Source organism: Littorina saxatilis, linkage group LG7 (genome assembly GCF_037325665.1).
Source record: "Littorina saxatilis isolate snail1 linkage group LG7, US_GU_Lsax_2.0, whole genome shotgun sequence".
NCBI classification, from domain to species: domain Eukaryota; kingdom Metazoa; phylum Mollusca; class Gastropoda; order Littorinimorpha; family Littorinidae; genus Littorina; species Littorina saxatilis.
Genome location: NC_090251.1, coordinates 155,001 through 182,500, shown reverse-complemented (window position 1 = coordinate 182,500; position 27,500 = coordinate 155,001). Strand labels below are relative to the sequence as shown.

Genomic DNA, 27,500 nt, shown 5'->3' with positions numbered 1-27,500 from the left:
TTTTTCAAGGTCACAGGTCAGCGTCAAAGGAAAAATTAGACATTTTATATCTTTGACAAAGTTCATCGGATGTGATTGAAACTTTGTAGGATTATTCTTTACATCAAAGTATTTACATCTGTAGCCTTTTACGAACGTTATCAGAAAAACAAGGGAGATAACTAGCCTTTTCTGTTCGTCAACACACAACTTAACGTTGGGCTTTTCTCGGAAACTATAAAAGTGGACTTTTCTCGGAAACTATCAAAGCGATCGGGCTCATATTTTGTTTAGTCGTGACCTCCAATGACCTCTACACTTTAACGATGGTTTCGTTGACCTTTGACCTTTTTCAAGGTCACAGCTCAGCGTCAAAGGAAAAATTAGACATTTTATATCTTTGACAAAGTTCATCGGATGTGATTGAAACTTTGTAGGATTATTCTTTACATCAAAGTATTTACATCTGTAGCCTTTTACGAACATTATCAGAAAAACAAGGGAGATAACTAGCCTTTTCTGTTCGGCAACACACAACTTAATGTTGGGCTTTTCTCGGAAACTATAAAAGTGACCGGGCTCAAATTTTATGTGAACGTGACTCATTGTGTTGTGAATAGCAATTTCTTCCTGTCCATCTGATGCCTCATATAATATTCAGAACTGCGAAAGTGACTCGATCGAGCGTTTGCTCTTCTTGTTGTCTGTGTTTAACCAGAACTGTGACTCTAGACTTGTTGATAGATTTGATCCTGATTGAGTGTTTCACAGTCTGTGTGTGTGTGTGTGTTTAACCAGAATTGTGACTCTAGACTTGTTCATAGATTTGATCCGGATTGAGTGTTTCACAGTCTGTGTGTCTGTGTTTAACCAGAACTGTGACTCTAGACTTGTTGATAGATTTGATCCTGATTGAGTGTTTCACAGTCTGTGTGTGTGTGTGTGTTTAACCAGAATTGTGACTCTAGACTTGTTCATAGATTTGATCCGGATTGAGTGTTTCACAGTCTGTGTGTGTGTGTGTGTTTAACCAGAATTGTGACTCTAGACTTGTTCATAGATTTGATCCGGATTGAGTGTTTCACAGTCTGTGTGTGTGTGTTTAACCAGAATTGTGACTCTAGACTTGTTGATAGATTTGATCCTGATTGAGTGTTTCATAGTCTGTGTGTGTGTGTGTGTTTAACCAGAATTGTGACTCTAGACTTGTTCATAGATTTGATCCGGATTGAGTGTTTCACAGTCTGTGTGTGTGTGTTTAACCAGAATTGTGACTCTAGACTTGTTCATAGATTTGATCCTGATTGAGTGTTTCACAGTCTGTGTGTGTGTGTGTGTTTAACCAGAATTGTGACTCTAGACTTGTTCATAGATTTGATCCTGATTGAGTGTTTCACAGTCTGTGTGTGTGTGTGTGTTTAACCAGAATTGTGACTCTAGACTTGTTCATAGATTTGATCCGGATTGTGTGCATGTGTTTCGCAGTGCATACCTGTCAAGCTCTTGTGGACTCGCACCATAAGATAAATTTGCTCACAAAACCAGAAGTTTGCACCAAAAAGCATAAGACAACGTGCAAAACTGCAGAAGTCGTTAGATTAATCACAAGAACTAAATACATGCACACATGCACACACAACAACAAGAAATCAGCCTTATTTCACACATAATCAAAAAACAAACTTTTTTCAACACTGAACTGCACTGTTTTATGTAATTTTGAAATGCAAAGCATGTTTAAATGTAAATTGTACCGAGAATCACCTAAATTGTATAAAGACGGCACACGTCCCACCTGGCAGTCACACATTTACACCCCTCACACAAATGTTACCAGAATGCACAAAAACACCACATGATAGTAAAGGCACAAGACAAGTGTGTTTTAACAACATTCATTCATTGAGCACAGTGATTCTATCATGAATGGAAACCCCCACCACAATGTGCAAAAGAGAACACTTTAGCCAACCAGAACATGTAAAACACACAAGTTACAAGCCAGATCATTGCGACCAACGACTAACTCTCATTTGTAGGTTATAAGCTTAGTCCTGTCATTGCGACCAACGATTAACTCTGATTTGTAGGTTATAAGCTTAGACCTGTCAATGCGACCAACGACTAACTCATTTGTAGGTTATAAGCTTAGTCCTGTCATTGCGACCAACGACTAACTCTCATTTGTAGGTTATAAGCTTAGTCCTGTCATTGCGACCAACGACTAACTCATTTGTAGGTTATAAGCTTAGTCCTGTCATTGCGACCAACGACTAACTCTCATTTGTAGGTTATAAGCTTAGTCCTGCCATTGCGACCAACGACTAACTCATTTGTAGGTTATAAGCTTAGTCCTGTCATTGTGACCAACGACTAACTCTCATTTGTAGGTTATAAGCTTAGACCTGTCAATGCGACCAACGACTAACTCATTTGTAGGTTATAAGCTTAGTCCTGTCATTGCGACCAACGACTAACTCATTTGTAGGTTATAAGCTTAGTCCTGTCATTGCGACCAACGACTAACTCATTTGTAGGTTATAAGCTTGGTACTGTCATTGCGACCAACGACTAACTCTCATTTGTAGGTTATAAGCTTAGTCCTGTCATTGCGACCAACGACTAACTCTGATTTGTAGGTTATAAGCTTAGTCCAGTCATTGCGACCAACGACTAACTCTCATTTGTAGGTTATAAGCTTAGACCTGTCATTGCGACCAACGACTAACTCTCATTTGTAGGTTATAAGCTTAGACCTGTCATTGCGACCAACGACTAACTCTCATTTGTAGGTTATAAGCTTAGACCTGTCATTGCGACCAACGACTAACTCTCATTTGTAGGTTATAAGCTTAAGTCCTGTCATTGCGACCAACGACTAACTCTCATTTGTAGGTTATAAGCTTAGTCCTGTCATTGCGACCAACGACTAACTCATTTGTAGGTTATAAGCTTAGTCCTGTCATTGCGACCAACGACTAACTCTCATTTGTAGGTTATAAGCTTAGACCTGTCATTGCGACCAACGACTAACTCTCATTTGTAGGTTATAAGCTTAGTCCTGTCATTGCGACCAACGACTAACTCTCATTTGTAGGTGAAGCTCAAAAGGATACCCTTTTCTAAATATGCGAAGTATCCGAGCCACGATCTGCTACTGATTGCTTGCAGTGATCGCTAAGCATGTGTATTTTGCTAAACTCAGGTGACCTCAAGTAAAACCCACTCTAATCAGTAAAACCCACCTGACATCATTAAAACCCACATGACATCAGTAAAGCCCACATGACATCAGTAAAGCCCACATGACATCACAGGGGTCGACACTAATTGCTGGGGCGGAAAACAAAAATCTGGGGCCCACTCTTATTCATGCTAAGTATATATACCTTCAGAATCCCCACTTTTTCCAAGTGGTTCTCCGCTATAAGATCTGCACGGGCGGCAATGCAATGTCTGGTTTTCTTCATCGTACTGAAGCCAGGGAAATTCTTTCAACCATTATTTTGACATTGAAATTACGACAGCGCTTCGCGCTTTTGGCTTTTGGCTGCATCGGTCTCCTTTTTTCGTTTCTCTCCACCCTGTTCTTCATCTTCATTTCCATGTCTTTTTACACCAGGGATGTGTCGCCACATTTTGCGTTTGGCATTTGAAGGCGATAAAGAGCGCAATCTGGGATTAAATTACATATCTTATCCCGACTCACATCTAGCATTAACCTCTGGTTTAAGTGCCGGGACGCTGAACTACGCTTCACCCCTTAAGGGGAAGTAACCCTAAAAAAGAACAGCCTAGACCCCGTAAACTGGGTCACAGGTCAAGGCATACCGTCACGTGACTGAGCACGCGAGACCGCCGCCGCCATATTGGAATACTTCACTCTTTCCTCAGCGGTCCTAGCGCTAGGACGTTGTTCTCTCGAGCTACGCATTTTGGCTTTCAGCCAGCTGCCTGGTTGGCAGTTTATCTTCACCCCGGTTATTCTTCACGGTCTCTGCTTCTACGGCTGTATTGGTGAGATCGTTCTTTGTTTGTTTTACTTGAATTTTTGCCTTGTGTCCGTCAACTTTGTTGTTGTTGTTCTACTCTCTGTGAGTTGTTTTCAACATGGCGGACAAAGAGAAGAAAAAGCCTAATACTCGACAGTTAGTTGCTGATTCTTCCCCTGCTAGTAGTCAGATAAAGATAAACCCAAAGGGACAACGGTTACTCTTGTAAAACCGGTGTCTAATTTTTCGCTTTCGGTTGATATTGTTGTACCAGCAAGCCCTACCATGCCTGTTCTAAAAGAATCTATAACAGGAGTAGGGCTCGTTCGGCTAAGCCTAAGAAGAGTGATAAGCAAGATTTCTCTTCCCTTTTCTCTTCTTTCTCCTCGCATATGTATACCATGTTTTCTCAACAGCAGCAACTTGCCGCCGATCTACAGGCTACGCGAGATGAGTTGCGTTCGCTGCCCAAGGGTGTTGGCGATGTTTCTTCACTTTCCCGCATCCGGTTGCCTCCTTTGGCCACAGTCACGTCAGCGGACTTGCGGGCGGGATAACTGGCGCACGCCAGCTTCGGAGAGATGGTCCCTCGGGACACTGTTGCTTCTGCACAGCAGGTACTCTCCTCAGGTACGTTGGGTTCGCCGGTAGCCAGGCTCTTTGGCGAAAGCGTTCCGCATAGACCGCAACTAGTAGCTCCCCCGCCTCATAGGTCAGGGAGTGAAAGTTCGACATACCTGGGGCAAACGACTCACACGAAGCGGAGCTCATGGGGTGTTGACGCGGGAATGCAATCGATGTTACATGGGTTCGCCGGTAGCCAGGCTCTTTGGCGAAAGCGTTCCGCATAGACCGCAACTAGTAGCTCCCCCGCCTCATAGGTCAGGGAGTGAAAGTTCGACATACCCGGGGCATACGACTCATACGAAGCGGAGCTCACGGGATGTTGACGCGGGAATGCAATCGATGTTACATTGATCTGGAGACCAAGGTGCACGCGGGCTGTCTATGACTTCCCCCGTCGGTGTACTTGCGTCACCACTTCCGCCTGGGCAGGAAGTTTGGCTCCATGCAGGCTCTGCACCGAAGTTCTACTTCCGGTTTGCAGTCAGCCTCGCTTCCGGTTGATCATGTCCAAGACTCGGCGAGTCACGCGGACTTTTCGACTCATACGGAAGTGGAGTCGGAGCTCGACGATCATCTCTCATTCTATGATGACGACGTTGAGTTCCAATTACCGTCAAAGCTGAAGCCAACCTTAGCTATTGCAGCACAGGTCGCTTACAATATGTTTCTGACGGCGTTGTTTCATAGGCTGGACTTGTCTTACCCCCACCATCAGCGGTGGGTGACTTCCGCCCAGCACCAACAGCAGCTGAAGGTTTTCAGTTCTCTGAGTCTTCTTTAGTTGCTTATGAGCTCTCTAATATTTTAGCAAGCTTTCCAGGCACGGCGAGCTCCCTGACTGTCGGCACGGTGCCTCTCCTCTCTGCTCATGGTCAGGCTCCAGTCGCTGCTAAGCCTTGGCTTGCCACTGTCCGACTTCCACAGGCTAGTGTATCTGCCCTTGCGCGCAGGTTTTCACTCAGCCGTCGGCCTCAGAACCTTATTGACACTTTTGCCCTACTGAGTGCAGCCCTTCCGGTCACGCCGTAGCTGTCCACTCTTAGGGAGGACGGTTACCGTCAAGACAGACCTTGTCTACACAGAAGGTTCTCTTATTGGTTTGGAAGAGACAGGCAGGTACCCTCTTGATCTTGCCTCTCTCTTTGAGACACTCCTTTGGACACTCTCTCGTTCTATTAGGTCTTCCCTGGATCCGTTTGAGTTCCGGAATGACGCAAGTGTTAAAGACGTTTCGACCTTAGCTAAGGTCAACACTGAGCAGATGTCTGTCCCGGCACGCCGTTTCTCCCACGCCGTGTTTACACGAGGTCTCTCACTTCCGATTTCGCTTCGGCTGTTTGGGCGAGTGAAGGATCGTACGCATTAGCATCAGTTCGCACCACCACGGTGTTGCGGGTACTTCTGCACTGGAGTTTTTCGGCTACTTCTGGTTCGTCTTCCGGCGTTCCGGGTAATCGTAGCACTTTGTTCTTTCCTGTTCGCAACTTACGACGTCAACCCTTTGGGGTTCTGGGTCGTTGGGGGCAGTGATGCCTTGTATCTTACTTCCTGTTCAGCTTTGCCTGTCTCGGATGATAAGGTTTTGTACGTGATGGCATCTTTTATACAGCTTGCGTCGGTCCCCGCGTCTGACCTTTGGTCTTTCATCGATGAACAGACTAGTTCTTGTTTTTCGGCCAAACTCAGGGTTACTCTCGATTTGGCAGCAAAATTAATTCCAGGTTTTTTTCTTGAAGACACTTCGTCTTTTGAATCTTTTGACAGGTTGGCTTCCTGGTTTTCGGTATGCCGACCAGTAGTTGCTTTGATTTCTGTTTTTTGGCTTTGTTACGTAGTCATTTGCCTACAAGCAGACTGACCTACGGGCACTGCGGCTTTCAGCTATTTCGTTCATGCCACTCCAGGCTTCGGCCTTTGTGTTTCCCGCACGTTCGGTTGCTGTCGTTCAACCAGAATCGCGGCTTCCTCGTACTATCTCCATCTGCTCATGCATGGACTGGAGAGGATAACTTGTGGTCAGTTGGACTTATCGTTTTCTGTTTCGCTGAGCACACAGACCTCTTTTTATCACGAAACTTTTTCGGATTACTACGAGTCTGATCAGCATTCTACTTAGGTAGAAAGCGGATGACAGACTTTGTTTGAGTAGATAGGCGGTCATTCACGACAGCTGTCGGCCTTTGAATGCACTTTTTTTGGCCTCTTTAGGAGGTCGTTCGAACTTTCTATTAACTTCTTCTGTTTTGGCAAGAAGATTTAAATTCAGTTTGTGGGCAACAGGACTGCCGGTTTTGGCACTCTTGTTTAACTTACTCGACGGGTATTGACAGTCCAGTTCATAGCCATGGTCTTTCTTTGGCTTTTTTTGTCACAACCCATGAGGGTTATGAGTCCTTGTCTTTCTTAGACTTGGACTCTTAACGCAGGAAGCAGGACTGCGTCATACACTCGGTCTTGCTTGGGTAGACACTCAAAGCAGGTCATGCACCAGTAGTAGCCTACTTTTGGCTAATCGTTTGGATCAAGCTGGATTCACAGCTTGGTTCTTTGGAGGTGTTTGTCCCTTATAGTTTAGGAACTTCAGGGACACTTATTCTCTATCTTGAGGGTTTTTTCCTCGCTAATGAGGGCTTGATATCCTGTACTCAGGTATCACCCGTTTATCGGGAGGAGATTGGTCACGTCTTTCTTGAGCTGACGTCTATCTCCTAGGCCTGGGGGGCTTCACGCCTTCCCGAGGTCTCACATACTTTCACATTATGTTTTGACGGTAGCCTACAGGGTTCGTCCTATTCAGTTTTGAGCGGACAGCCTTACGTACTGATCGTTCTGTGTTCGGCACAACAGCAAGCGCCCACTTTGACGCTTGCTCCCTTCCTTGTCGATTTAATTTTCATAGCTACTTGCTAGTGAGAATTAAGTTAAGACTTTTGCCGCTTTTGCGGTCTACAAATTATTTCCTTTGTTTTCGGTTTTAAGACGTTCTTTCGACTCTTCTTTGTAAAGAGTCTAGTTTGTCAGATGGTTTTTTGCCTTGCATCTTTTCATTGAACAAGGGACAAGTGTTTGTCTCTGGTTCATTACGAACATTAGCGTCTACCTCATGGGACTATGGTGCTGTGGTTTACTCAAGCCATAATCCTTTAGTGCTTCACTCCTCGGATGGTGTTTAACTTGTGGTCATTTGGAACTCTTTGTTCTATTCAGGCGGGAGACGCCGCACAGGTTCGTTTTGTTTTACTCGCTCGCATCGGAAGACATGTCTTGTTGTCTTCCGAACTTTCACAGCTCTCTTTTGAGTTAGGACTGTCTTCCTGGTCTTGCTGATTGCAAGAGATTGTTCACTCTTTTCGTCAGCTACGATCAAGACAGGTCAGTGAGTTTGGCGCTCTTTTCGGCTTCTGGAAGACGTAACTCACGAATCTCTGTATCTGTCTGTTACGCTGTACTTGTAAAACAAGTCATCCAGATGTCTGGCATTGTTGCAGCGAATCTTAAGGTTTTTCACTCGGCTGTTTCACTCAGGTCTCAACAGACTTTATGTGAAAGGGTTATTTATCTAATTTGACCTTATCTGGTGGTTTTTTACTATCATTAGCAATCTATGGGTGGTTGCGACCAACAACAACAAAAAAAACAAAAACAAAAAAGTTCACGAGGATGCTAAGATGTTCCACGAACTTTTGTTGTTGGCGGAAGACGATGTTTCATTAGTCTGGAGAAACATCGTTCAGAACTAGACAAGTCATTTCTCTTTTTACGCCCAGCGTGAAAAGGGGCCCTGTCTTCAAGCCTTTTGTCTTTTGTTTACGTACTTTTTGGGTCTCACGCAAGATATTGGGTATTTTGGACATACTCATTCTTGCATGGCTCATTTTGGAGTGCCAGACCAGTTCTTTGGTTCTTTCGTTTTGGACGGATAGAGTCAAATTTGTGCAAGGTAGCACTGGCTAGATGGGCTTTCACACTCATTAAACAAGCTTATGAGTGTGGCAGTCAATGGGGGGGGAGCGTTCTGTCCTTCCTCTGAGTTCGCCTAGAACTCATGGGGCCTGAGCTTGGGCTCTTTTATTCAGCGGTTCTGCGATCAGGCAAATCTCGATCGGCCTCACATACGTGTTTTGGACGTTTTTTAGGACGTCTTTCTTTATTACTTTTGGCGGGTTTTCTAATACCCGCTGGGATGGTAGTGGTTGCTTACCAGTCATGGTTGAAGCAGGCCGGTTTCTTACCAGAAATAAGTGAGTTTCACTGAGAATCTGTTTACTCGTCAGGATGGGACCAACACCTTTCCGGCTTTGGTAGCCGCAGGGCAGGTTCTCTCCAACTTGTAGAGTGAGTTTCTTTCCCACCACCTACATTAGCAATCTGCTAGATGTGAGTCGGGATAAGATATGTAATTTAATCGAAAATTTTAAAAGTAAATTTTGATTTGATTAATATACTTACCCGACTCACATCGTTAATACCCTCCCGCCTACCCCGCGCTTATTTACCCTAAAAATGAATGTTTCGCTTCGTTTCGAGTGAAGTATTCCAATATGGCGGCGGCGGTCTCGCGTGCTCAGTCACGTGACGGTATGCCTTGACCTGTGACCCAGTTTACGGGGTCTAGGCTGTTCTTTTTTAGGGTTACTTCCCCTTAAGGGGTGAAGCGTAGTTCAGCGTCCCGGCACTTAAACCAGAGGTTAATGCTAGATGTGAGTCGGGTAAGTATATTAATCAAATCAAAATTTACTTTTAAAATTTTCGAGTTATTTCCCTTGCGGCATTGTCCTTTGACAATTTCAATGGTTTTTTTTCTTGACTGCGGCATTGATCGTAACGCAAATTTCAGTGACGACTTTGAGTTTGACTGGCGAATTTTAGTGATTGGCTCTGGCATTAGAATTTTTGGTTTGTCATTGTTGGAATTTATCCTGGGGCGGTGTTGCAGTTCCACTTTTTACCTTGTGTTTTAGATACAATATCTAAGAACACACCAAAGTTATATTCAATACTTTACAACAGTCATGCTTCAAATCAATCTCATAAAACACTGATGATTTAGATTAATGAATAAATTTATTGGTTGTTAATATTTCCGGATTCTTTAACAAACTATTTCTATTTTAGATCTAACGAATTTGCGTTCATAGTTAATTGTTCTTGCATTGACAGCTAGTTTAATGTCGAACTGGACTTATCTTAAATGGGCTGGTTAGTTACAAAGTCCGAATGTCCTGATGGAAGCCTGGATTCACATGATGACCGTAGCAGTGACGAACTTGATGAAGATTACTTGATGATGATGATAATTAGTAGACAAACTCCTTTTGCTCCTCGCTGGTGGATCACACTGGTGGCGTAGCTTGATTAGTTCACCCTTATCCCAGCGGATCCTAGACGCTCGAACCCCTGGATCAAAGGTAATACTTGTTATTAACAACGGTATCCTAGGATCAAGGTTAATTTTGATTTCTTGCCCTATCTTCATGTCGGGCGGTTCGCAGACAAACCAAGCATGGTTACTGAATAAAATACTAGATCTATATGCCGAACTAACTTGCAGCATGTACGTTTATGATTAACTTCATTAAACATTCTAAAACAAATATCATATGCGAATAGATGTGAGTGTATAATAGCTGTTCCTTCATTGATGGACGCTCGATATTACAACGACACCTTACCTCTTGATGCTCCTTTCCGGACACTACTCTACGAGTCTGTGCGGCTGCGGGTTACATCTCAGGCCTTGGGATGGTAGGTTACGTGCCGGCGGCTTTTCATCGGTGGTTACACAGGATTCTTGTTCCCCACTTGTAGCCTCTCAGTACCCGGCAAATAGAGTGACCGTAATGGTTAGCGGTTCACGTTTCCTTCCTCCAAATAACTGTTTTCATCCCACGATGCAACTCCATGAGTTACGTAAATTCGCATATTAATGACGCAGTAATGACGTTGATCCAACATGTAGATTCTCATACTAGTGACGTCATTACTTCGTCTCCAAGGTCTCGTAGACTCTTACCCTAATGGTGCAACAAAATATTTCAGTCTCGGCTAAACAAGAGTTGTTTGGAGTTGAGTCGTAACATAACCCCGGGGGGTGGACAAGCGAAATCTTATTTCGTTTCCGTTTATACGACTCAATATACAATACAATACAATACAATATACAATATGCATATACAATTGTTTCCACTTTTTGGAGTAGATCCGCATGAGCCTGTCGCGACCAGTTTGGCCTCACTACTCCAACGGGGTGGACAAATTTTCCTTCTGGACTCTGAAACTCAGTTGATGCGACTCAAATAGTCGGCACCTAGGTTGTCCTTTCCTGGGATGTAGTTGATTGTGAAGGAGTATGGTTGCAATTGTAGCGACCATCGTAACAGACGAGGGTTTGTTGGATTCCTCTGTAGGCATTTCAAGGGTTGGTGGTCTGTCTCCAACACAAAGTGTCGTCCGTACAGGTATCTTTCAAACTTCTGTACTCCCCAGACTGTTGCTAGACATTCCTTTTCCACAGTCGCGTATCGGGACTCAGCCCCGAGTAGCTTCTTCGACTGGTACGCTACGGGGTGTAGCTTCTCTCCATGTAGTTGCATCAGTACCGCACCGATTCCTCGGTCTGATGCGTCAGTGCGGAGAACGAAGTCCTTGCCGAAATCAGGCATTTTCAGGACTGGTTTCTCACTGACCATTCGTTTGAGTCTTGCGAAGCTCTTCTTTGCCTCGTCACTCCATTTGAGTTTGTCTGGCAAGCTCTTCCTTGTCATGTCGGTGAGCGGCACGACCACAGTCGAGTAGTTTTCCAGGTACTCTCGGTAAAACCCCGTGAGACCCAAAAATGCGCGTAGCTGTTTCTTTGTAGCTGGTTCTTTGGCGTTCACGATCTTCACGATTTTATCGTCTTCTGGCCACCTCTCTCCATGCCCGATTTCATGGCCAAGATACGGCAATTGGTCGAATCCGATGTAGCATTTCGACGGTTTTGCTGCAAGGTTGGCTTCTTTGAGCCGCTGAAGGACTGCCTTCAGGGCTTCCATGTGTTGCTCCCACGTCTCAGTGGCTATCAAGATGTCATCCATAAAATGGTACACATCGTCTCGGTTGAGGGGACCTAGCAACTTCCTCATCATCCTGTTGAAAATGCCAGTGGCGGTCTTCAACCCGAAGGGCATGTTCACCCATCGAAACTGGCCTCGTGACGTCACAAACGCGGTTTTGTCTCTGTCTTCCTCGACAATGGGTATTCCCCAGTAGCCACGCGTGAGATCTAGCTTGGAGAAGTACTTGGCTTTTCCTAAGCTTTGGAACAAATGTTGAACGTCGGTGATGGGTTCCCCATCGAACACCGTGACATCATTCAACCCACGGAGGTCCGCGCAAAAGCGGTACTTCCCTTCTTCTTTCTTTTTGACGAGAACAATGGGTGAATTGTAAGCTGAGTTGGCAGGTTCGATGACTCCTAGCTTCAACATCTCTTCGACTTCATTCTCCACCATCTTCACATACGCATGTGGAATGGGGCGTGGTCTTATATAGACCGGTTTCTTGTCTGTGACCTCGATTCGACACGTAGTCAGATTCGTGGTGAGTGGTACGTCGGTCAGATTATCTAGTCTGTCCGCGCAGATCTGTCTCGCTTCAGTTCGCTGTGACTGAGTGAGTTTCTCTGAAAAGTGCACGTGGTCTAAACCTTCTGTGCGCTTTGTCTCAAATGTTGGGATAGTCCTCTGACTGTCCAACCTGAAGATGTCGTCGTTAGTGGTTTCGTCCTCCTCTACCACTACTGAGACGATCACTTCTTCCTCTTCTTCTTCTACTACTGCAACCGGAATTGTTCCATCGGTGACAGGTTGCTCACGTTCGACGTAAGACTTGAGGAGGTTGACATGGAATACTTTTTCCTTCCTCCTTACTTGGACTTTGTAGTCGAAATCATTCAACTTCTCTAACACTTCAAATGGACCTTGCCAAGTGAGTTCCAGTTTGTTTGTTTTCAATGGCTTGAGAATCAGGACTTTCTCTCCTGGTTTTAGCGACCTTGGTTTGGCTTTACGATCGTAATATTGAGCAGATCGCACTGAGGCTTTTTTCAGGTTCTCTCGAGCAAGCAAACAGGTCTCTTCGATCCTCTCACGAAGGTTCACTACATATTCCGCAGTGGTTTTGACCTCATCTGAGACGCTCTCATCTGTCCAAATCTGTCTCAAGAGTTGCATTGGTCCTCTGACAGTACGCCCGAACAACAGTTCAAATGGCGAGAAACCTAAACTCTCTTGAGGAGTCTCGCGGTATGCGAACAGTAATGCAGAGATGAACGTGTCCCATGCTTTGGGCTGTTCTATGCACATCTTTTTGAGCATGTTCTTTAGCGTGCCATTCATTCTCTCGCACAAACCATTTCCAGCTGGATGAAATACCGCAGAGGTTTTCCTTTTGATGCGGAGGAGTTCAGTGACTTCCTGCATCAGAGTGCCTGTGAACTGGCTCCCGTTATCAGTCAATATTTCACTTGGGATACCGAGTCTAGTCCAAAAATCCCACAAAGCATCGGCTACTGTCTCGGCGTGAATGTCCTTCAACGCGACAGCTTCAGGGTAGCGGGTGGCAAAGTCAACCATGACGAGGATGTACCGTTTTTTGTTCTCGGACATAGGAAGAATAGGTCCGATGATATCGACTGCTACTCTTCTGAAAGCAGTATCGAACACTGGCATCTTGCCCAATGGGACCTTCTTCGTAAGGTGTTTTGGCGCGGATCGCTGGCAAGCGTCACATGACAAGCAGTAGCGGCGGATCTCAACACCACAGCATGGCCACCAAAATTCGCGTCTAATCCTTTCGGCGGTACGACGCTGACCTTGGTGTCCTGCCATTGGATGATCATGGCCGAATGCGAGCACCTTACTACGGAACGATTTGGGAAGAATAACCTTCAAAGACTCCTCTCCTTTCCGATTGAACGTCGACTGGTACAAGATACCATTCTTTTCCACGACCCTCATGTGGCCTCTCTCTTCTCCGGTAGCAGCTTGTTTCCTGATGCTGTCTAACGAAGGATCTGTCTTCTGAGCCTCGCGTAAGTCCTTTGGAGTAAACATATCCGATGTTGGCTCCCGGCTACTTGGCTTACTCGCAGATTTGTCTCTATCATTGTCCAATTTGGACTGTGCTCTGGTATCTACGGCGCCAGCGACTGTCTCAGCGCTGTCGTGATACCAGGCAGGTTCTCTGACAGGGAAAATCGGTGTTTTCCTCCTGTCGTTCTGAGTTCCATGGAACTCCCCTATGAGCACCGGCATTATGGGATCCGCCATGACCACGACTTCTGTCTCTCCGCAGAAGAAGGGCGAATCCACATGAATGATCGCGGTCTCGCAGTACCGGACTTTACTTTTGTCCGCTAACGTGGTCCTCTTTCTCTGACCAGTCATTTTGTCGGCCGGCACAAGATGTGCGGCCACCACAATCGAGCTACAGCCTGAGTCTCTCAGGGCGTTCACTCGTTTGCCGTTGACTTTGACGTCAACTAGATCCGAAAACTTTTTTGTGGTGCAGTCTCGACACAATTTATCTAATGGGGATTTTCTTCCCTGTGTTTCGCGTCGGACATCTTCAACCGTCACAGCTCCGGCGGTGTTGCCTTTTTTCCGTAAGGGACAATCGCTCGAACGGTGTAGACCTACGCGACAATAGAAGCATAGTCCTGCTTCTCGGAGTTTTTCGCGTTCCGCCGGTGTCAAAGAAGATCTTTTACCTTGTTGAGGTGATGGTTTATGATCCTTCTCAAAACGTTTCGTTCCGTCCTGAGGAGTTCGCGTTGGTGTCGGTCTCAATTTATTTTGGCTTCTGTTCAGCTCATAATCGGACGCGAGTTTTCCCATCTCCTTGGCATTGATCGGGTTCCGGTCTTTGACATGCACGGCGAGATCGGAAGGCATTGACTGCAAGGACTGCTCTCGCAGGATCAAATCAGTTAATCCTTTGACAGTTTTCTCGCACGGATCAAGCTCGATCCACTTGGTTAGGTACCGATCGAGTCTAGTGATGTGTTCTTTGTAAGTTTCCGCGGGATTACGTCTAGTATTGCGGAATTTCATGCGATATTGCTCAGCGGTGAGCTGGAATCCTTCAAATAACGCGCTCTTCACCTTTTCATAGTCATCAACATCCTCATCGTCCATTTTGGACACGATGGTACGGGCCTTACCTTTCAAGAAGTATATCAGCCGGGAGGCTTTCTTTGATTCGTCCAAATTCATATCTCTGGCATAGTGTTCAAACTGTTTGAGCCAGGATTCAACGTCATCCTTGTCATCAAGGTAAGGGATTTTGGGAATGAAACGGGGATCATGGTCATGTGAGGATTGGGAAGGATGAGCTGCGTTTTCATTCGTGTTCATCTGAACCTCGCTCTGAATGCGCAGCTCTTCTATCCTAAAGAGTCTGTCTCTCTCATTCTCTTCGAATTGGCGCTCATCTTTACGCTCTTGAGCTGCGAGTGCTAGCCTACTGGCTTCTCGCTCATGTTCACGCTCTTGAGCTGCTCGTTCTTTATCCCTCTCCCCTTGGACGAATGACTGTAGTTCCCTTCCCTCCAAACCCAACTCTTTCCCCATGGTGATCAATTCTTTGATCGAACTGACGCTGGGACTTGATGGAACGGTCTGCTCGACCTGTCCGTTCACAGGCTGAGCGGCGTGGCCGTCATCACCTAGATCGGTGATATCAATCAGATTTGCTCCTTCTGTATATTCTGGGTCTATGCCCACGGTTGACGAGAATCTGGTGTAGTGCTGATGATGTCTGGTATCAGCCATTTTAGGTAATCCCTCAAAATACAAAACTTTGGTACATCCACTCTTGGTGGTACTCTAATATGGAAGACTCTTACCCGCAGGTATTGTTCAACCTTTCAACACTGGTACAAACAATGTTACACGCGCACGTGATTTTTCCTACACCTGTCCTTCGTCTCTATCTTGAACCGAAACGACTAACTAGGACTTAGCGGTGTGTCGCTGAGTAAGTTGCCTTACAAAGCCTTATGTGATGACGACCTTCAGTCTGTCAACACACCCACAGAAGTTTTCCCCACTATTAACTATCAACCCGCGGGTTATAGATAACTAATAATGTGAAGCACAACTTAAATAAGCAACACGTTTTAAATGTTACTCCGACTAGAGTTATAATTTAATCTGAACTTAAACTAAGGTCCTAGTACTATCGAGCGTCCATCCTGGTTGGAATTATAACACACTCACCGTTTTGATCAGAACTTGAGAGTATAATTCGAACCGACAGTTCGTTAGTAAACTGCCAATTTCCCGTGAAGTTGTCGAACATCAATTCTATGTCTTACCTTATGACTATGATACTGTTCGACGAACTAGATGGAAATCCTTCCACGAATTAATTTAGCAAAAACGCTGTTCGTGAACAACAGCGATCGCGAAGATTCTTTGGGCAGAATGTACCCAAATCAAACACGGAGTTATTTAAAATTTCTTCTTACAGAAATAATTTAAATATTCTACTTACCACCGTCTGGTCTGTATATGAGTGAATCCGACATGAAGCAGGAAATGATTTTGAATTTTGAAGAAAGAAAAAATGAAGAAAGATTTTTCCAGAAAATATTCTAATTTCCGTCGCTTCACGGATAATTTGACTAACTAATTTATGGGGTAAACCAGTTGTCAATGCAAGTTTTTCTTTGGTACGAACACGAGTTCAGTATAGATCTCCGGACAGAGCCCCCATTGTTGCAGTTCCACTTTTTACCTTGTGTTTTAGATACAATATCTAAGAACACACCAAAGTTATATTCAATACTTTACAACAGTCATGCTTCAAATCAATCTCATAAAACACTGATGATTTAGATTAATGAATAAATTTATTGGTTGTTAATATTTCCGGATTCTTTAACAAACTATTTCTATTTTAGATCTAACGAATTTGCGTTCATAGTTAATTGTTCTTGCATTGACAGCTAGTTTAATGTCGAACTGGACTTATCTTAAATGGGCTGGTTAGTTACAAAGTCCGAATGTCCTGATGGAAGCCTGGATTCACATGATGACCGTAGCAGTGACGAACTTGATGAAGATTACTTGATGATGATGATAATTAGTAGACAAACTCCTTTTGCTCCTCGCTGGTGGATCACACTGGTGGCGTAGCTTGATTAGTTCACCCTTATCCCAGCGGATCCTAGACGCTCGAACCCCTGGATCAAAGGTAATACTTGTTATTAACAACGGTATCCTAGGATCAAGGTTAATTTTGATTTCTTGCCCTATCTTCATGTCGGGCGGTTCGCAGACAAACCAAGCATGGTTACTGAATAAAATACTAGATCTATATGCCGAACTAACTTGCAGCATGTACGTTTATGATTAACTTCATTAAACATTCTAAAACAAATATCATATGCGAATAGATGTGAGTGTATAATAGCTGTTCCTTCATTGATGGACGCTCGATATTACAACGACACCTTACCTCTTGATGCTCCTTTCCGGACACTACTCTACGAGTCTGTGCGGCTGCGGGTTACATCTCAGGCCTTGGGATGGTAGGTTACGTGCCGGCGGCTTTTCATCGGTGGTTACACAGGATTCTTGTTCCCCACTTGTAGCCTCTCAGTACCCGGCAAATAGAGTGACCGTAATGGTTAGCGGTTCACGTTTCCTTCCTCCAAATAACTGTTTTCATCCCACGATGCAACTCCATGAGTTACGTAAATTCGCATATTAATGACGCAGTAATGACGTTGATCCAACATGTAGATTCTCATACTAGTGACGTCATTACTTCGTCTCCAAGGTCTCGTAGACTCTTACCCTAATGGTGCAACAAAATATTTCAGTCTCGGCTAAACAAGAGTTGTTTGGAGTTGAGTCGTAACAGGCGGAGTGGGCCCCAAGCTTCGGCAATGTTTGGGGCGGAACACAAAACTCTGGGGCGGAACGCCCCACATGAATAAAACCCACATGACATCAGTAAAACCCACATGCACATGAGTAAAACCCACATGACATCAGTAAAACCCACATGACATCAGTATAACACTGAAGGCCACCAAGCTTGAAGTCTGATCAATAGATTTGTTAAAGGAAAGGGTGTGATTTTAAGTGCACATTGCGTAGCATACACATTAGAGCTAGCTGTTTGTTGCAAATGCAGGTGTAAGCTGGCCAGCAGCATCTGGTTGCCAGGCAACATGTTGACCTGTGCCTCAGGGTCACAAGGTGCTTCCTGTGCCAGACTGTTTGTCATTCCTGACCCTGTTATGTCTTCACAACTTGTATTGATGTTAAACACAGAGTGCTGTTGGTATTGCATCAGCGTTTAGTGTTGATGTAGTGTTGATGTGATGTTGATGTGATGTTGGTGGTGACTGCTGTGTGTTACAGACAAGGACATAGTGTCGATGTGATGTTGATGTGATGTTGATGTGATGTTGATGGTGACTGCTGTGTGTTACAGACAGGGACATAGTGTTGATGGGATGTTGATGTGATGTTGATGTGATGTTGATGGTGACTGCTGTGTGTTTCAGACAGAGACATAGTGTTGATGTGATGTTGATGTGATGTTGATGGTGACTGCTGTGTGTTACAGACAGGGACATAGTGTTGATGTGGTGTTGATGTGATGTTGATGGTGACTGCTGTGTGTTACAGACAGGGACATGTGTTGATGGGATGTTGATGTGATGTTGATGTGATGTTGATGGTGACTGCTGTGTGTTTCAGACAGAGACATAGTGTTGATGTGATGTTGATGTGATGTTGATGGTGACTGCTGTGTGTTACAGACAGGGACATAGTGTTGATGTGGTGTTGATGTGATGTTGATGGTGACTGCTGTGTGTTTCAGACAGGGGCATAGTGTTGATGTGATGTTGATGTGATGTCGATGGTGACTTCTGTAAGTTACAGACGGGCACATAGTGTTGATGTGATGTTGATGTGATGTTGATGGTGACTGCTGTGTGTTACAGACTGGGACATAGTGTTGATGTGATGTTGATGTGATGTCGATGGTGACTCAGCTGTGTGTTTCAGACAGGGACATAGTGTCGATGTGGTGTTGATGTGATGTTTATGTGATGTTGATTTGATGTTGATGGTGACTCAGCTGTGTGTTTCAGACAGGGACATAGTGTTGATGTGGTGTTGATGTGATGTTGATGGTGACTGCTGTGTGTTACAGACAGGGACATAGTGTTGATGTGATGTTGATGTGATGTTGATGGTGACTGCTGTGTGTTACACAAGGACATAGTGTTGATGTGATGTTGATATGATGTTGATGGTGACTGCTGTGTGTTACAGACAGGGACATAGTGTTGATGTGATGTTGATGGTGACTGCTGTGTGTTACAGACAGGGACATAGTGTTGATGTGGTGTTGATGTGGTGTTGATGTGATGTTGATGGTGACTGCTGTGAGTTTTAGACAGGGACATAGTGTTGATGTGGTGTTGATGTGATGTTGATGGTGACTGCTGTGTGTTACAGACAGGGACATAGTGTTGATGTGGTGTTGATGTGATGTTGATGGTGACTGCTGTGTGTTACAGACAGGGACATAGTGTTGATGTGGTGTTGATGTGATGTTGATGTGATGTTGATGGTGACTGCTGTGTGTTACAGACAGGGACATAGTGTTGATGTGATGTTGATGGTGACTGCTGTGTGTTACAGATAGGGACATAGTGTTGATGTGGTGTTGATGTGGTGTTGATGTGGTGTTGATGGTGACTGCTGTGTGTTTCAGATGTTGACATAGTGTTGATGCGAATGACAATCATCGGAGTGCTGCTGTCATTCCGTGCTCTGGCCCAGGAGGCTCTCAATGACGTGAGTTCTCTCCCTTGTTTTGTCTCTGGGTTTTATTCTCTTAGAAATTAAGAGGTTTTGAGTCGGATGCTAGTGATGGTTGTGCGAAGGATGGTGTGGATTGTGCAAGTCTGTTTTTGTTGTAGAATTTTTAAATGCAGCTTTTCCATAGCCCATCTTTGTGTGACCCTGTATTGTTTGTGTGTGTTTGTGTGACCCTGTATTGATTGTGTGTGTTTGTGTGACCCTGTATTGATTGTGTGTGTTTGTGTGACCCTGTATTCATTGTGTGTGTCTGTGTGACCCTGTATTGATTGTGTGTGTCTGTGTGACCCTGTATTGATTGTGTGTGTTTGTGTGACCCTGTATTGATTGTGTGTGTTTGTGTGACCCTGTATTGATTGTGTGTGTTTGTGTGACCCTGTATTGATTGTGTGTGTTTGTGTGACCCTGTATTGATTGTGTGTGTTTGCGTGACCCTGTATTGATTGTGTGTGTTTGTGTGACCCTGTATTGATTGTGTGTGTTTGTGTGACCCTGTATTCATTGTGTGTGTTTGTGTGACCCTGTATTCATTGTGTGTGTTTGTGTGACCCTGTATTGATTGTGTGTGTGTGACCCTGTATTCATTGTGTGTGTTTGTGTGACCCTGTATTGATTGTGTGTGTGTGACCCTGTATTGATTGTGTGTGTTTGTGTGACCCTGTATTGATTGTGTGTGTTTGTGTGACCCTGTATTGATTGTGTGTGTTTGTGTGACCCTGTATTGATTGTGTGTGTTTGTGTGACCCTGTATTGATTGTGTGTGTTTGCGTGACCCTGTATTGATTGTGTGTGTTTGTGTGACCCTGTATTGATTGTGTGTGTTTGTGTGACCCTGTATTCATTGTGTGTGTTTGTGTGACCCTGTATTCATTGTGTGTGTTTGTGTGACCCTGTATTCATTGTGTGTGTGTGACCCTGTATTCATTGTGTGTGTTTGTGTGACCCTGTATTGATTGTGTGTGTGTGACCCTGTATTGATTGTGTGTGTTTGTGTGACCCTGTATTGATTGTGTGTGTCTGTGTGACCCTGTATTCATTGTGTGTGTCTGTGTGACCCTGTATTGATTGTGTGTGTCTGTGTGACCCTGTATTGATTGTGTGTGTTTGTGTGACCCTGTATTGATTGTGTGTGTTTGTGTGACCCTGTATTCATTGTGTGTGTGTGACCCTGTATTCATTGTGTGTGTTTGTGTGACCCTGTATTGATTGTGTGTGTTTGTGTGACCCTGTATTCATTGTTTGTGTGACCCTGTATTGATTGTGTGTGTCTGTGTGACCCTGTATTCATTGTGTGTGTTTGTGTGACCCTGTATTCATTGTGTGTGTTTGTGTGACCCTGTATTGATTGTGTGTGTTTGTGTGACCCTCTATTCATTGTGTGTGTTTGTGTGACCCTGTATTGATTGTGTGTGTCTGTGTGACCCTGTATTCATTGTGTGTGTTTGTGTGACCCTGTATTCATTGTGTGTGTGTGACCCTGTATTGATTGTGTGTGTTAGTGTGACCCTGTATTCATTGTGTGTTTGTGTGACCCTGTATTGATTGTGTGTGTTAGTGTGACCCTGTATTCATTGTGTGTTAGTGTGACCCTGTATTCATTGTGTGTGTTTGTGTGACCCTGTATTGATTGTGTGTGTTTGTGTGACCCTGTATTCATTGTGTGTGTTTGTGTGACCCTGTATTGATTGTGTGTGTTTGTGTGACCCTGTATTCATTGTGTGTGTTTGTGTGACCCTGTATTCATTGTGTGTGTTTGTGTGACCCTGTATTGATTGTGTGTGTTTGTGTGACCCTGTATTCATTGTGTGTGTTTGTGTGACCCTGTATTGATTGTGTGTGTTTGTGTGACCCTGTATTCATTGTGTGTGTTTGTGTGACCCTGTATTCATTGTGTGTGTCTGTGTGACCCTGTATTGATTGTGTGTGTTTGTGTGACCCTGTATTGATTGTGTGACCCTGTATTGATTGTGTGTGTCTGTGTGACCCTGTATTCATTGTGTGTGTCTGTGTGACCCTGTATTGATTGTGTGACCCTGTATTGATTGTGTGTGTGTGACCCTGTATTGATTGTGTCTGTGTGACCCTGTATTGATTGTGTGTGTTTGTGTGACCCTGTATTGATTGTGTGACCCTGTATTGATTGTGTGTGTCTGTGTGACCCTGTATTCATTGTGTGTGTCTGTGTGACCCTGTATTGATTGTGTGACCCTGTATTGATTGTGTCTGTGTGACCCTGTATTGATTGTGTGACCCTGTATTGATTGTGTGTGTGTGACCCTGTATTCATTGTTTGTGTGACCCTGTATTGATTGTGTGTGTTTGTGTGACCCTGTATTGATTGTGTGTGTTTGTGTGACCCTGTATTGATTGTGTGTGTTTGTGTGACCCTGTATTGATTGTGTGTGTTTGTGTGACCCTGTATTCATTGTTTGTGTGACCCTGTATTCATTGTTTGTGTGACCCTGTATTGATTGTGTGTGTTTGTGTGACCCTGTATTGATTGTGTGTGTTTGTGTGACCCTGTATTCATTGTGTGTGTTTGTGTGACCCTGTATTGATTGTGTGTGTCTGTGTGACCCTGTATTGATTGTGTGTGTTTGTGTGACCCTGTATTCATCGTGTGTGTTTGTGTGACCCTGTATTGATTGTGTGTGTTTGTGTGACCCTGTATTGATTGTGTGTGTTTGTGTGACCCTCTATTCATTGTGTGTGTTTGTGTGACCCTGTATTGATTGTGTGTGTCTGTGTGACCCTGTATTGATTGTGTGTGTTTGTGTGACCCTCTATTCATTGTGTGTGTTTGTGTGACCCTGTATTGATTGTGTGTGTTTGTGTGACCCTCTATTCATTGTGTGTGTTTGTGTGACCCTGTATTCATTGTGTGTGTTTGTGTGACCCTGTATTGATTGTGTGTGTGTGACCCTGTATTGATTGTGTGTGTTTGTGTGACCCTCTATTCATTGTGTGTGTTTGTGTGACCCTGTATTGATTGTGTGTGTTTGTGTGACCCTCTATTCATTGTGTGTGTTTGTGTGACCCTGTATTCATTGTGTGTGTTTGTGTGACCCAGGTGCTGGAAGACCGGATCCCGTTCCTGATGGGTTCCATACGCGACATCCATCACCACATGCCCGACAACAGAGACTCCATGGTGAGATACTGTGTGTGACACTGTCTGTCTGTCTGTCTGTCTGTCTGTCTGTCTGTCTGTCTGTTTTTCTGTACATGTTTCTCACTGTCTGTGTTTCACTTCCTGTCTCTCTCTCTCTCTCTCTCTCTCTCTCTCTCTCTCTCTCTCTCTCTCTCTCTCTCTCTCTCTCTCTCTCTCTCTCTCTCTCTCTCTCTCTCTCTCTCTCTCTCTCTCTCTCTATTTTGACTTTTGTTCTTACATTTGTTAGGTATTGTTTCGTGTTACCTACACCGTTTCTTGTGCTTATCCCCTTTCGTTTAATAGTGCTTTTTAATTTTAATTTTGCGTTGTTTTATAACCTATGAGAGATTTTGCTAATTCTTCCTCGGGCATACGTGTCGGTCATGTTAATGTGTATCACCTAGGCAACAAGTTGCATGACATCTTCTCTCTTCTTAGCGGACCCCCGCGCCTCCACCTCCTTGGTCTCACGGAAACACGCTTAAATTTGCAATCTGATTCCGAACTTTCCATTCCCAATTATACTTTTCTTCGAAAGGACGCCACTCGTTCTCCCCAGACGGGCCTCGGCATCTATGTTCACAAAGACGTATTGCCTTATGTCACGCGGCGCCCGGATCTAGAGACCGGGGGAGTGGAGAGCATGTGGGTTCAGCTAAAGCGTAGTGCTAAAGACTCTACCATACTTATCTGTATCTTGTACAGAAATCCCTCTTATAATTATGCCTGGTATGATGACTTTGTGCACATGATGGACTTGGTCACTGCGGCAAATCCAAAATCTGACTATATTCTTTTAGGGGATTTCAACATTGATCTTTTTAAAACACACACATCCTGGGAGTCAACTTGCAATTTATTTGGACTGCAACAACTGGTGCAGCAGCCTACGCGAGTTACTCCCACCTCCTCCACCCTACTAGATCATATCTATACCAATAATGTAAACAGGGTGTCTAACGTCCGGCTCTCTGATGTCAGTCTCAGTGACCACAGTCCCATCATGTGCACGTTGTCATGGAGACCACGGAAGCGTGCCAAGGGCGAGCATACCACCTTTGAGTACCGCTCAACTAAGAACTTTAATGAAACTTCCTTTTTATATGATTTGAGTCATGTCAACTTTTCTCCTGTACATAATTGTGATAATTCTGACGATGCCTTATCCTTGTGGCAAAGCTTGTTTATGCCTATTGTGGACAAGCATGCCCCCATTCGAAGGAGGAGAGTCAAACAAAAGGCGCAGCCTGGGTGGATTACAGCTGAAGTAATGGAGGCTATGAAAATTAGGGACACGCTTAAGAAGGACAAAAACATTAACGAGTACAAACTTCAGAGGAACAAAATCAGTGTTTTAGTGAAAAATTCGAAACGTAGGTATTTCGAACAGATGATTTCGAATAATTGTGATACAGCGCACCTCTGGCGTGCCATGAACGAGGTTACGCATAAGCAGCATAAGCCGTCTTTAGCGCCCTCGGTCGTGGCATCGCCAGACACGCTTAACAACCACTTCTTGTCCGCCGCGTCCCTCCTTACCCAATCTAATTTTATAGCCACACAAAACGAGTTCTCTAACCCTCTCCTTGAGAGTTTCTGTAGTGACCGGCTGCGGTCTGCTGACCAGAGCCCTATCCCTGCACTGGCAGTTCATGAAGTAGGGAAATATATATCTGACCTCAAGAATAAAAAGTCCGTGGGCGTAGACACTATTAGTACCTTCTTTCTAAAACTTTCACTTCCGTATTTAGTAGAGTCCCTGACGTTCTTGTACAATCTATGTATTAAAACAAAGGTCTTCCCTCTGGAGTGGAAATGTGCTAAAGTTATTCCTATTCCTAAGACGTCGGATTCTAGCGACATCAACAACCTTCGTCCTATCTCTGTTCTATCGGTGCTCTCTAAGCCTCTTGGGATGCATATCCATAAACATGTAATCCATCACATGGAAAGCCACGATCTTTTTTACCAATTCCAATCTGGTTTTCGTAAGTTTCATTCTTGTTCCACGGCTCTTGTCCCTCTCTGTGACACCTGGCTGTCGGCTATCAACGATTCCAAATTAGTTGGTGCAGTTTTCCTCGATCTGAGGAAAGCGTTTGAAACAGTCGATCACAATATTCTCATAACTAAACTAAAGTTTTATATAAACAACAGTGATACAGTTAAGTTGCTTGCATCGTTCATCACGAACAGATCCCAGCGGGTATATCTAAATGGTCAATATTCACAAGATGGTGTTCTAAATTGCGGAGTTCCTCAGGGGTCCATTCTTGGCCCACTTTTATTTAGTATCTTCATAAACGACCTACCTTTGCATATTACGAATAAAAATGTATCTTGTGAGCTTTTTGCTGATGATAGCTCTCTTCACTCATCGTCCAAAAAAATAGTTCAAGTGGAGGCTGACCTTCAGCAGGGAATCAACGACGTTGAACAGTGGTGTAGTAACAACAAAATGACCCTGCATCCCAAAAAATCCAGCAGTATGGTAGTCACATCTAGACAGAAACATCAGAGAGCGCCCCTTCTCCTCAACTTAAAACTGTACTCAGATCCTATAGAACAGGTTTCATCACACAGAGTACTAGCAGAGACTGTAGAGTACACAGAGATGCTTCATTCGGCGCTGAAAATTGAAACAGGAAGCCCCGTGGCGCCACCACGCGGAAACATGTAAAAACCTACTTTCCCTTTCCACAGCAGTAGCGATATCGTGCAGCACAACCATGGCCGCACCAAAAAGAAAACACAGCGGGGCATGGTCTTTGGCCATCAATTGCTCAAACTCACATGCCAAAGGCTTCAGGATGTTCAAATTTCCCGAGGAAGAGAGCAAGTGAGGATTGTTTTTTTGTTTTTTTTCTCTCGTTAAATGTCGGAAAATCAGTAAAAAGTGTAGCGTCGAACTGCGTGTATTCTACCAGAACAGAGAAAACACACACTGTACACAAGCTCAACAATGTGATTGCGCAGTTGTTTAATTAACATCAGGCTTAATTTTGTTTTGAAGGACAACTGAACAATTGATTCTATTCTTCGTCCAAGCGCAAAAGTCGAAAACTTCTCAAACTAGAATACTTGTGACGATGCTGTTCAAAGTGTCATCCAGTCGGTCCGTACCTCGTTAATTCATCTCAATTCATGTGTGTGTGTGTGTGTGTGTGTGTGTGTGTGTGTGTGTGTGTGTGTGTGCGTGCGTGCGTGCGTGCGTGTGTGTGTGTGTGTGTAACTGACTCAGAGAGAGAGAGAGAGAGAGAGAGAGAGAGAGAGAGAGAGAGAGAGGGAGAGAGAGAGAGAGAGAGAGAGAGAGAGAGAGAGAGAGAGAGAGAGAGAGACAAGGACAATGACAATGACAAATCTTTATTTTTCGAGGGTGACAAGAATAAGCATAGATATGCTTTTTTGCATCTGGTCCTCGCCCTAAAGAGGGACTAATCTATTTTACTATAACTATGACTAGGAAAAAAAAAAGAGAGAGAGAGAGAGAGAGAGAGAGAGAGAGAGAGAGAGAGAGAGAGAGAGAGAGCTTTCTGAACAAGAAAGAAGCAACCGATAAGAAATAAGACAATCATCGATCGATCAAGATTCTTTGATTAAAGTCAGCTAGGTCACAATAATGTTGTTTAAGTTGCTGTATTTTACAGTTTTCCTTACATGATAATTTCTTAGCACCGTGCAATTGACTACCCATTTCACTTTAGAGGTGCTGGGACGACGCCAAGTTGACTAAATGCCTTAGTTACCGATTTGACCGGGAACTATTTCGTTAACGATTTATTCCTGACATATTTTCTCAGGGTTAAGTGACCATGTATACAGTATGTATTTGTATTTGACTAAAACACACAAAAATAACAACGGTTAGTTCGTGAAAAGACACTGACTTGAATCATGTTTGCATAACTACAGCGATGCAGCGGGTATTGCCGCCTAAGTAAATTTGATTTAGTTTTATTCTACACCATTTTCTGCGGTGTTTTTATGGTCATTTAAAAAGGATGTTCACAAACAAACATATTTTTTCGTTCAGTTACTTTTTGCAGCACTGTCAGCCGGACAGAACAGACAGTATGTTAATATAAACGTGATATAAACACAGCCGACAGCAGCCGCTATACGCGAACTTCCTTGTGCGGCAGGGAGTGGCTCTTTTCCCGCGCGCTGGCTGGCCGGTCTCACTTTCGCACCGCAGCGCAAAGAAGGATGAAGCGTCTCTGTATACTCTATAGTCTCTGGTACTAGGAATTGAAGTTGACCAGGAGCTTAGGTGGAACATACACGTTAAGAATATCTGTAAAAAGCTGTCAAGCAATCTCCATCTCTTATCTAAACTAAAACCCTTTGTAGACAAGGAGGGACTGAAAATGTTTTACGTGGCACACTGTCTATCATATATTAGTTGAAGGTAGCCAATATTCTTCCACTTCAACAGCAGCTTGATTACAACATCTTAATTCTAATGTACAAGGCGCTCAATGAGCTGGCCCCACCATACCTAAATGCATTCTTGACTAAAGCTTCCGAGCGCTATGTGTCAAACAAATCTATATATATATATTACCAAGGACTCGCATAGATCTATACAAAACTAGCTTTGCTTTTGTGGGACCTTCACTGTGGAACTCTCTTCCTTTGAATGTACAAACGTGCCGTTCATTGAACGCATTCAAAACCTCCCTCAGGAAACACATACTGAGGTCTTCATAAGTTACGCTGCCGGTATTGTAGCTAGCTTTGTTAATTATAATTATTTTATTACTCTGAAATATTGACTGCTGCATGCCTACATAATGCTAAATCTACCTGTCTTGGTAGGCTCACTGTGTGCTTGTTGAATGGCACTTAGTTGTGTGT

The 27,500-nt window shown here is 44.1% G+C and overlaps 2 protein-coding genes across 5 annotated transcripts in view; one reads left to right on the top strand and one right to left on the bottom strand.

Moving 5' to 3' along the window:
* The window catches only part of LOC138970410 (membrane-associated protein Hem-like), a 92,085-nt gene that overhangs the window by 30,613 nt on the left and 33,972 nt on the right, over positions 1 to 27,500 (top strand). For all 4 annotated transcript variants that reach the window (XM_070342856.1, XM_070342854.1, XM_070342857.1 and 1 more), the window contains 2 exons: positions 19,386 to 19,468; positions 22,563 to 22,643. In XM_070342856.1, coding sequence (XP_070198957.1) covers positions 19,386 to 19,468; positions 22,563 to 22,643 — 164 coding nt within the window. The remainder of the gene's footprint in view (positions 1 to 19,385; positions 19,469 to 22,562; positions 22,644 to 27,500) is intronic.
* LOC138970409 (uncharacterized) lies at positions 11,359 to 17,680 on the bottom strand. The gene is made up of 3 exons (XM_070342853.1): positions 17,103 to 17,680; positions 11,541 to 16,827; positions 11,359 to 11,404 (listed from the first exon to the last, which is right to left on the bottom strand). The coding sequence occupies exons 2-3, from the start codon at positions 15,410 to 15,412 to the stop codon at positions 11,359 to 11,361; spliced, it is 3,918 nt and encodes a 1,305-aa protein (XP_070198954.1). The 5' UTR covers positions 15,413 to 16,827; positions 17,103 to 17,680.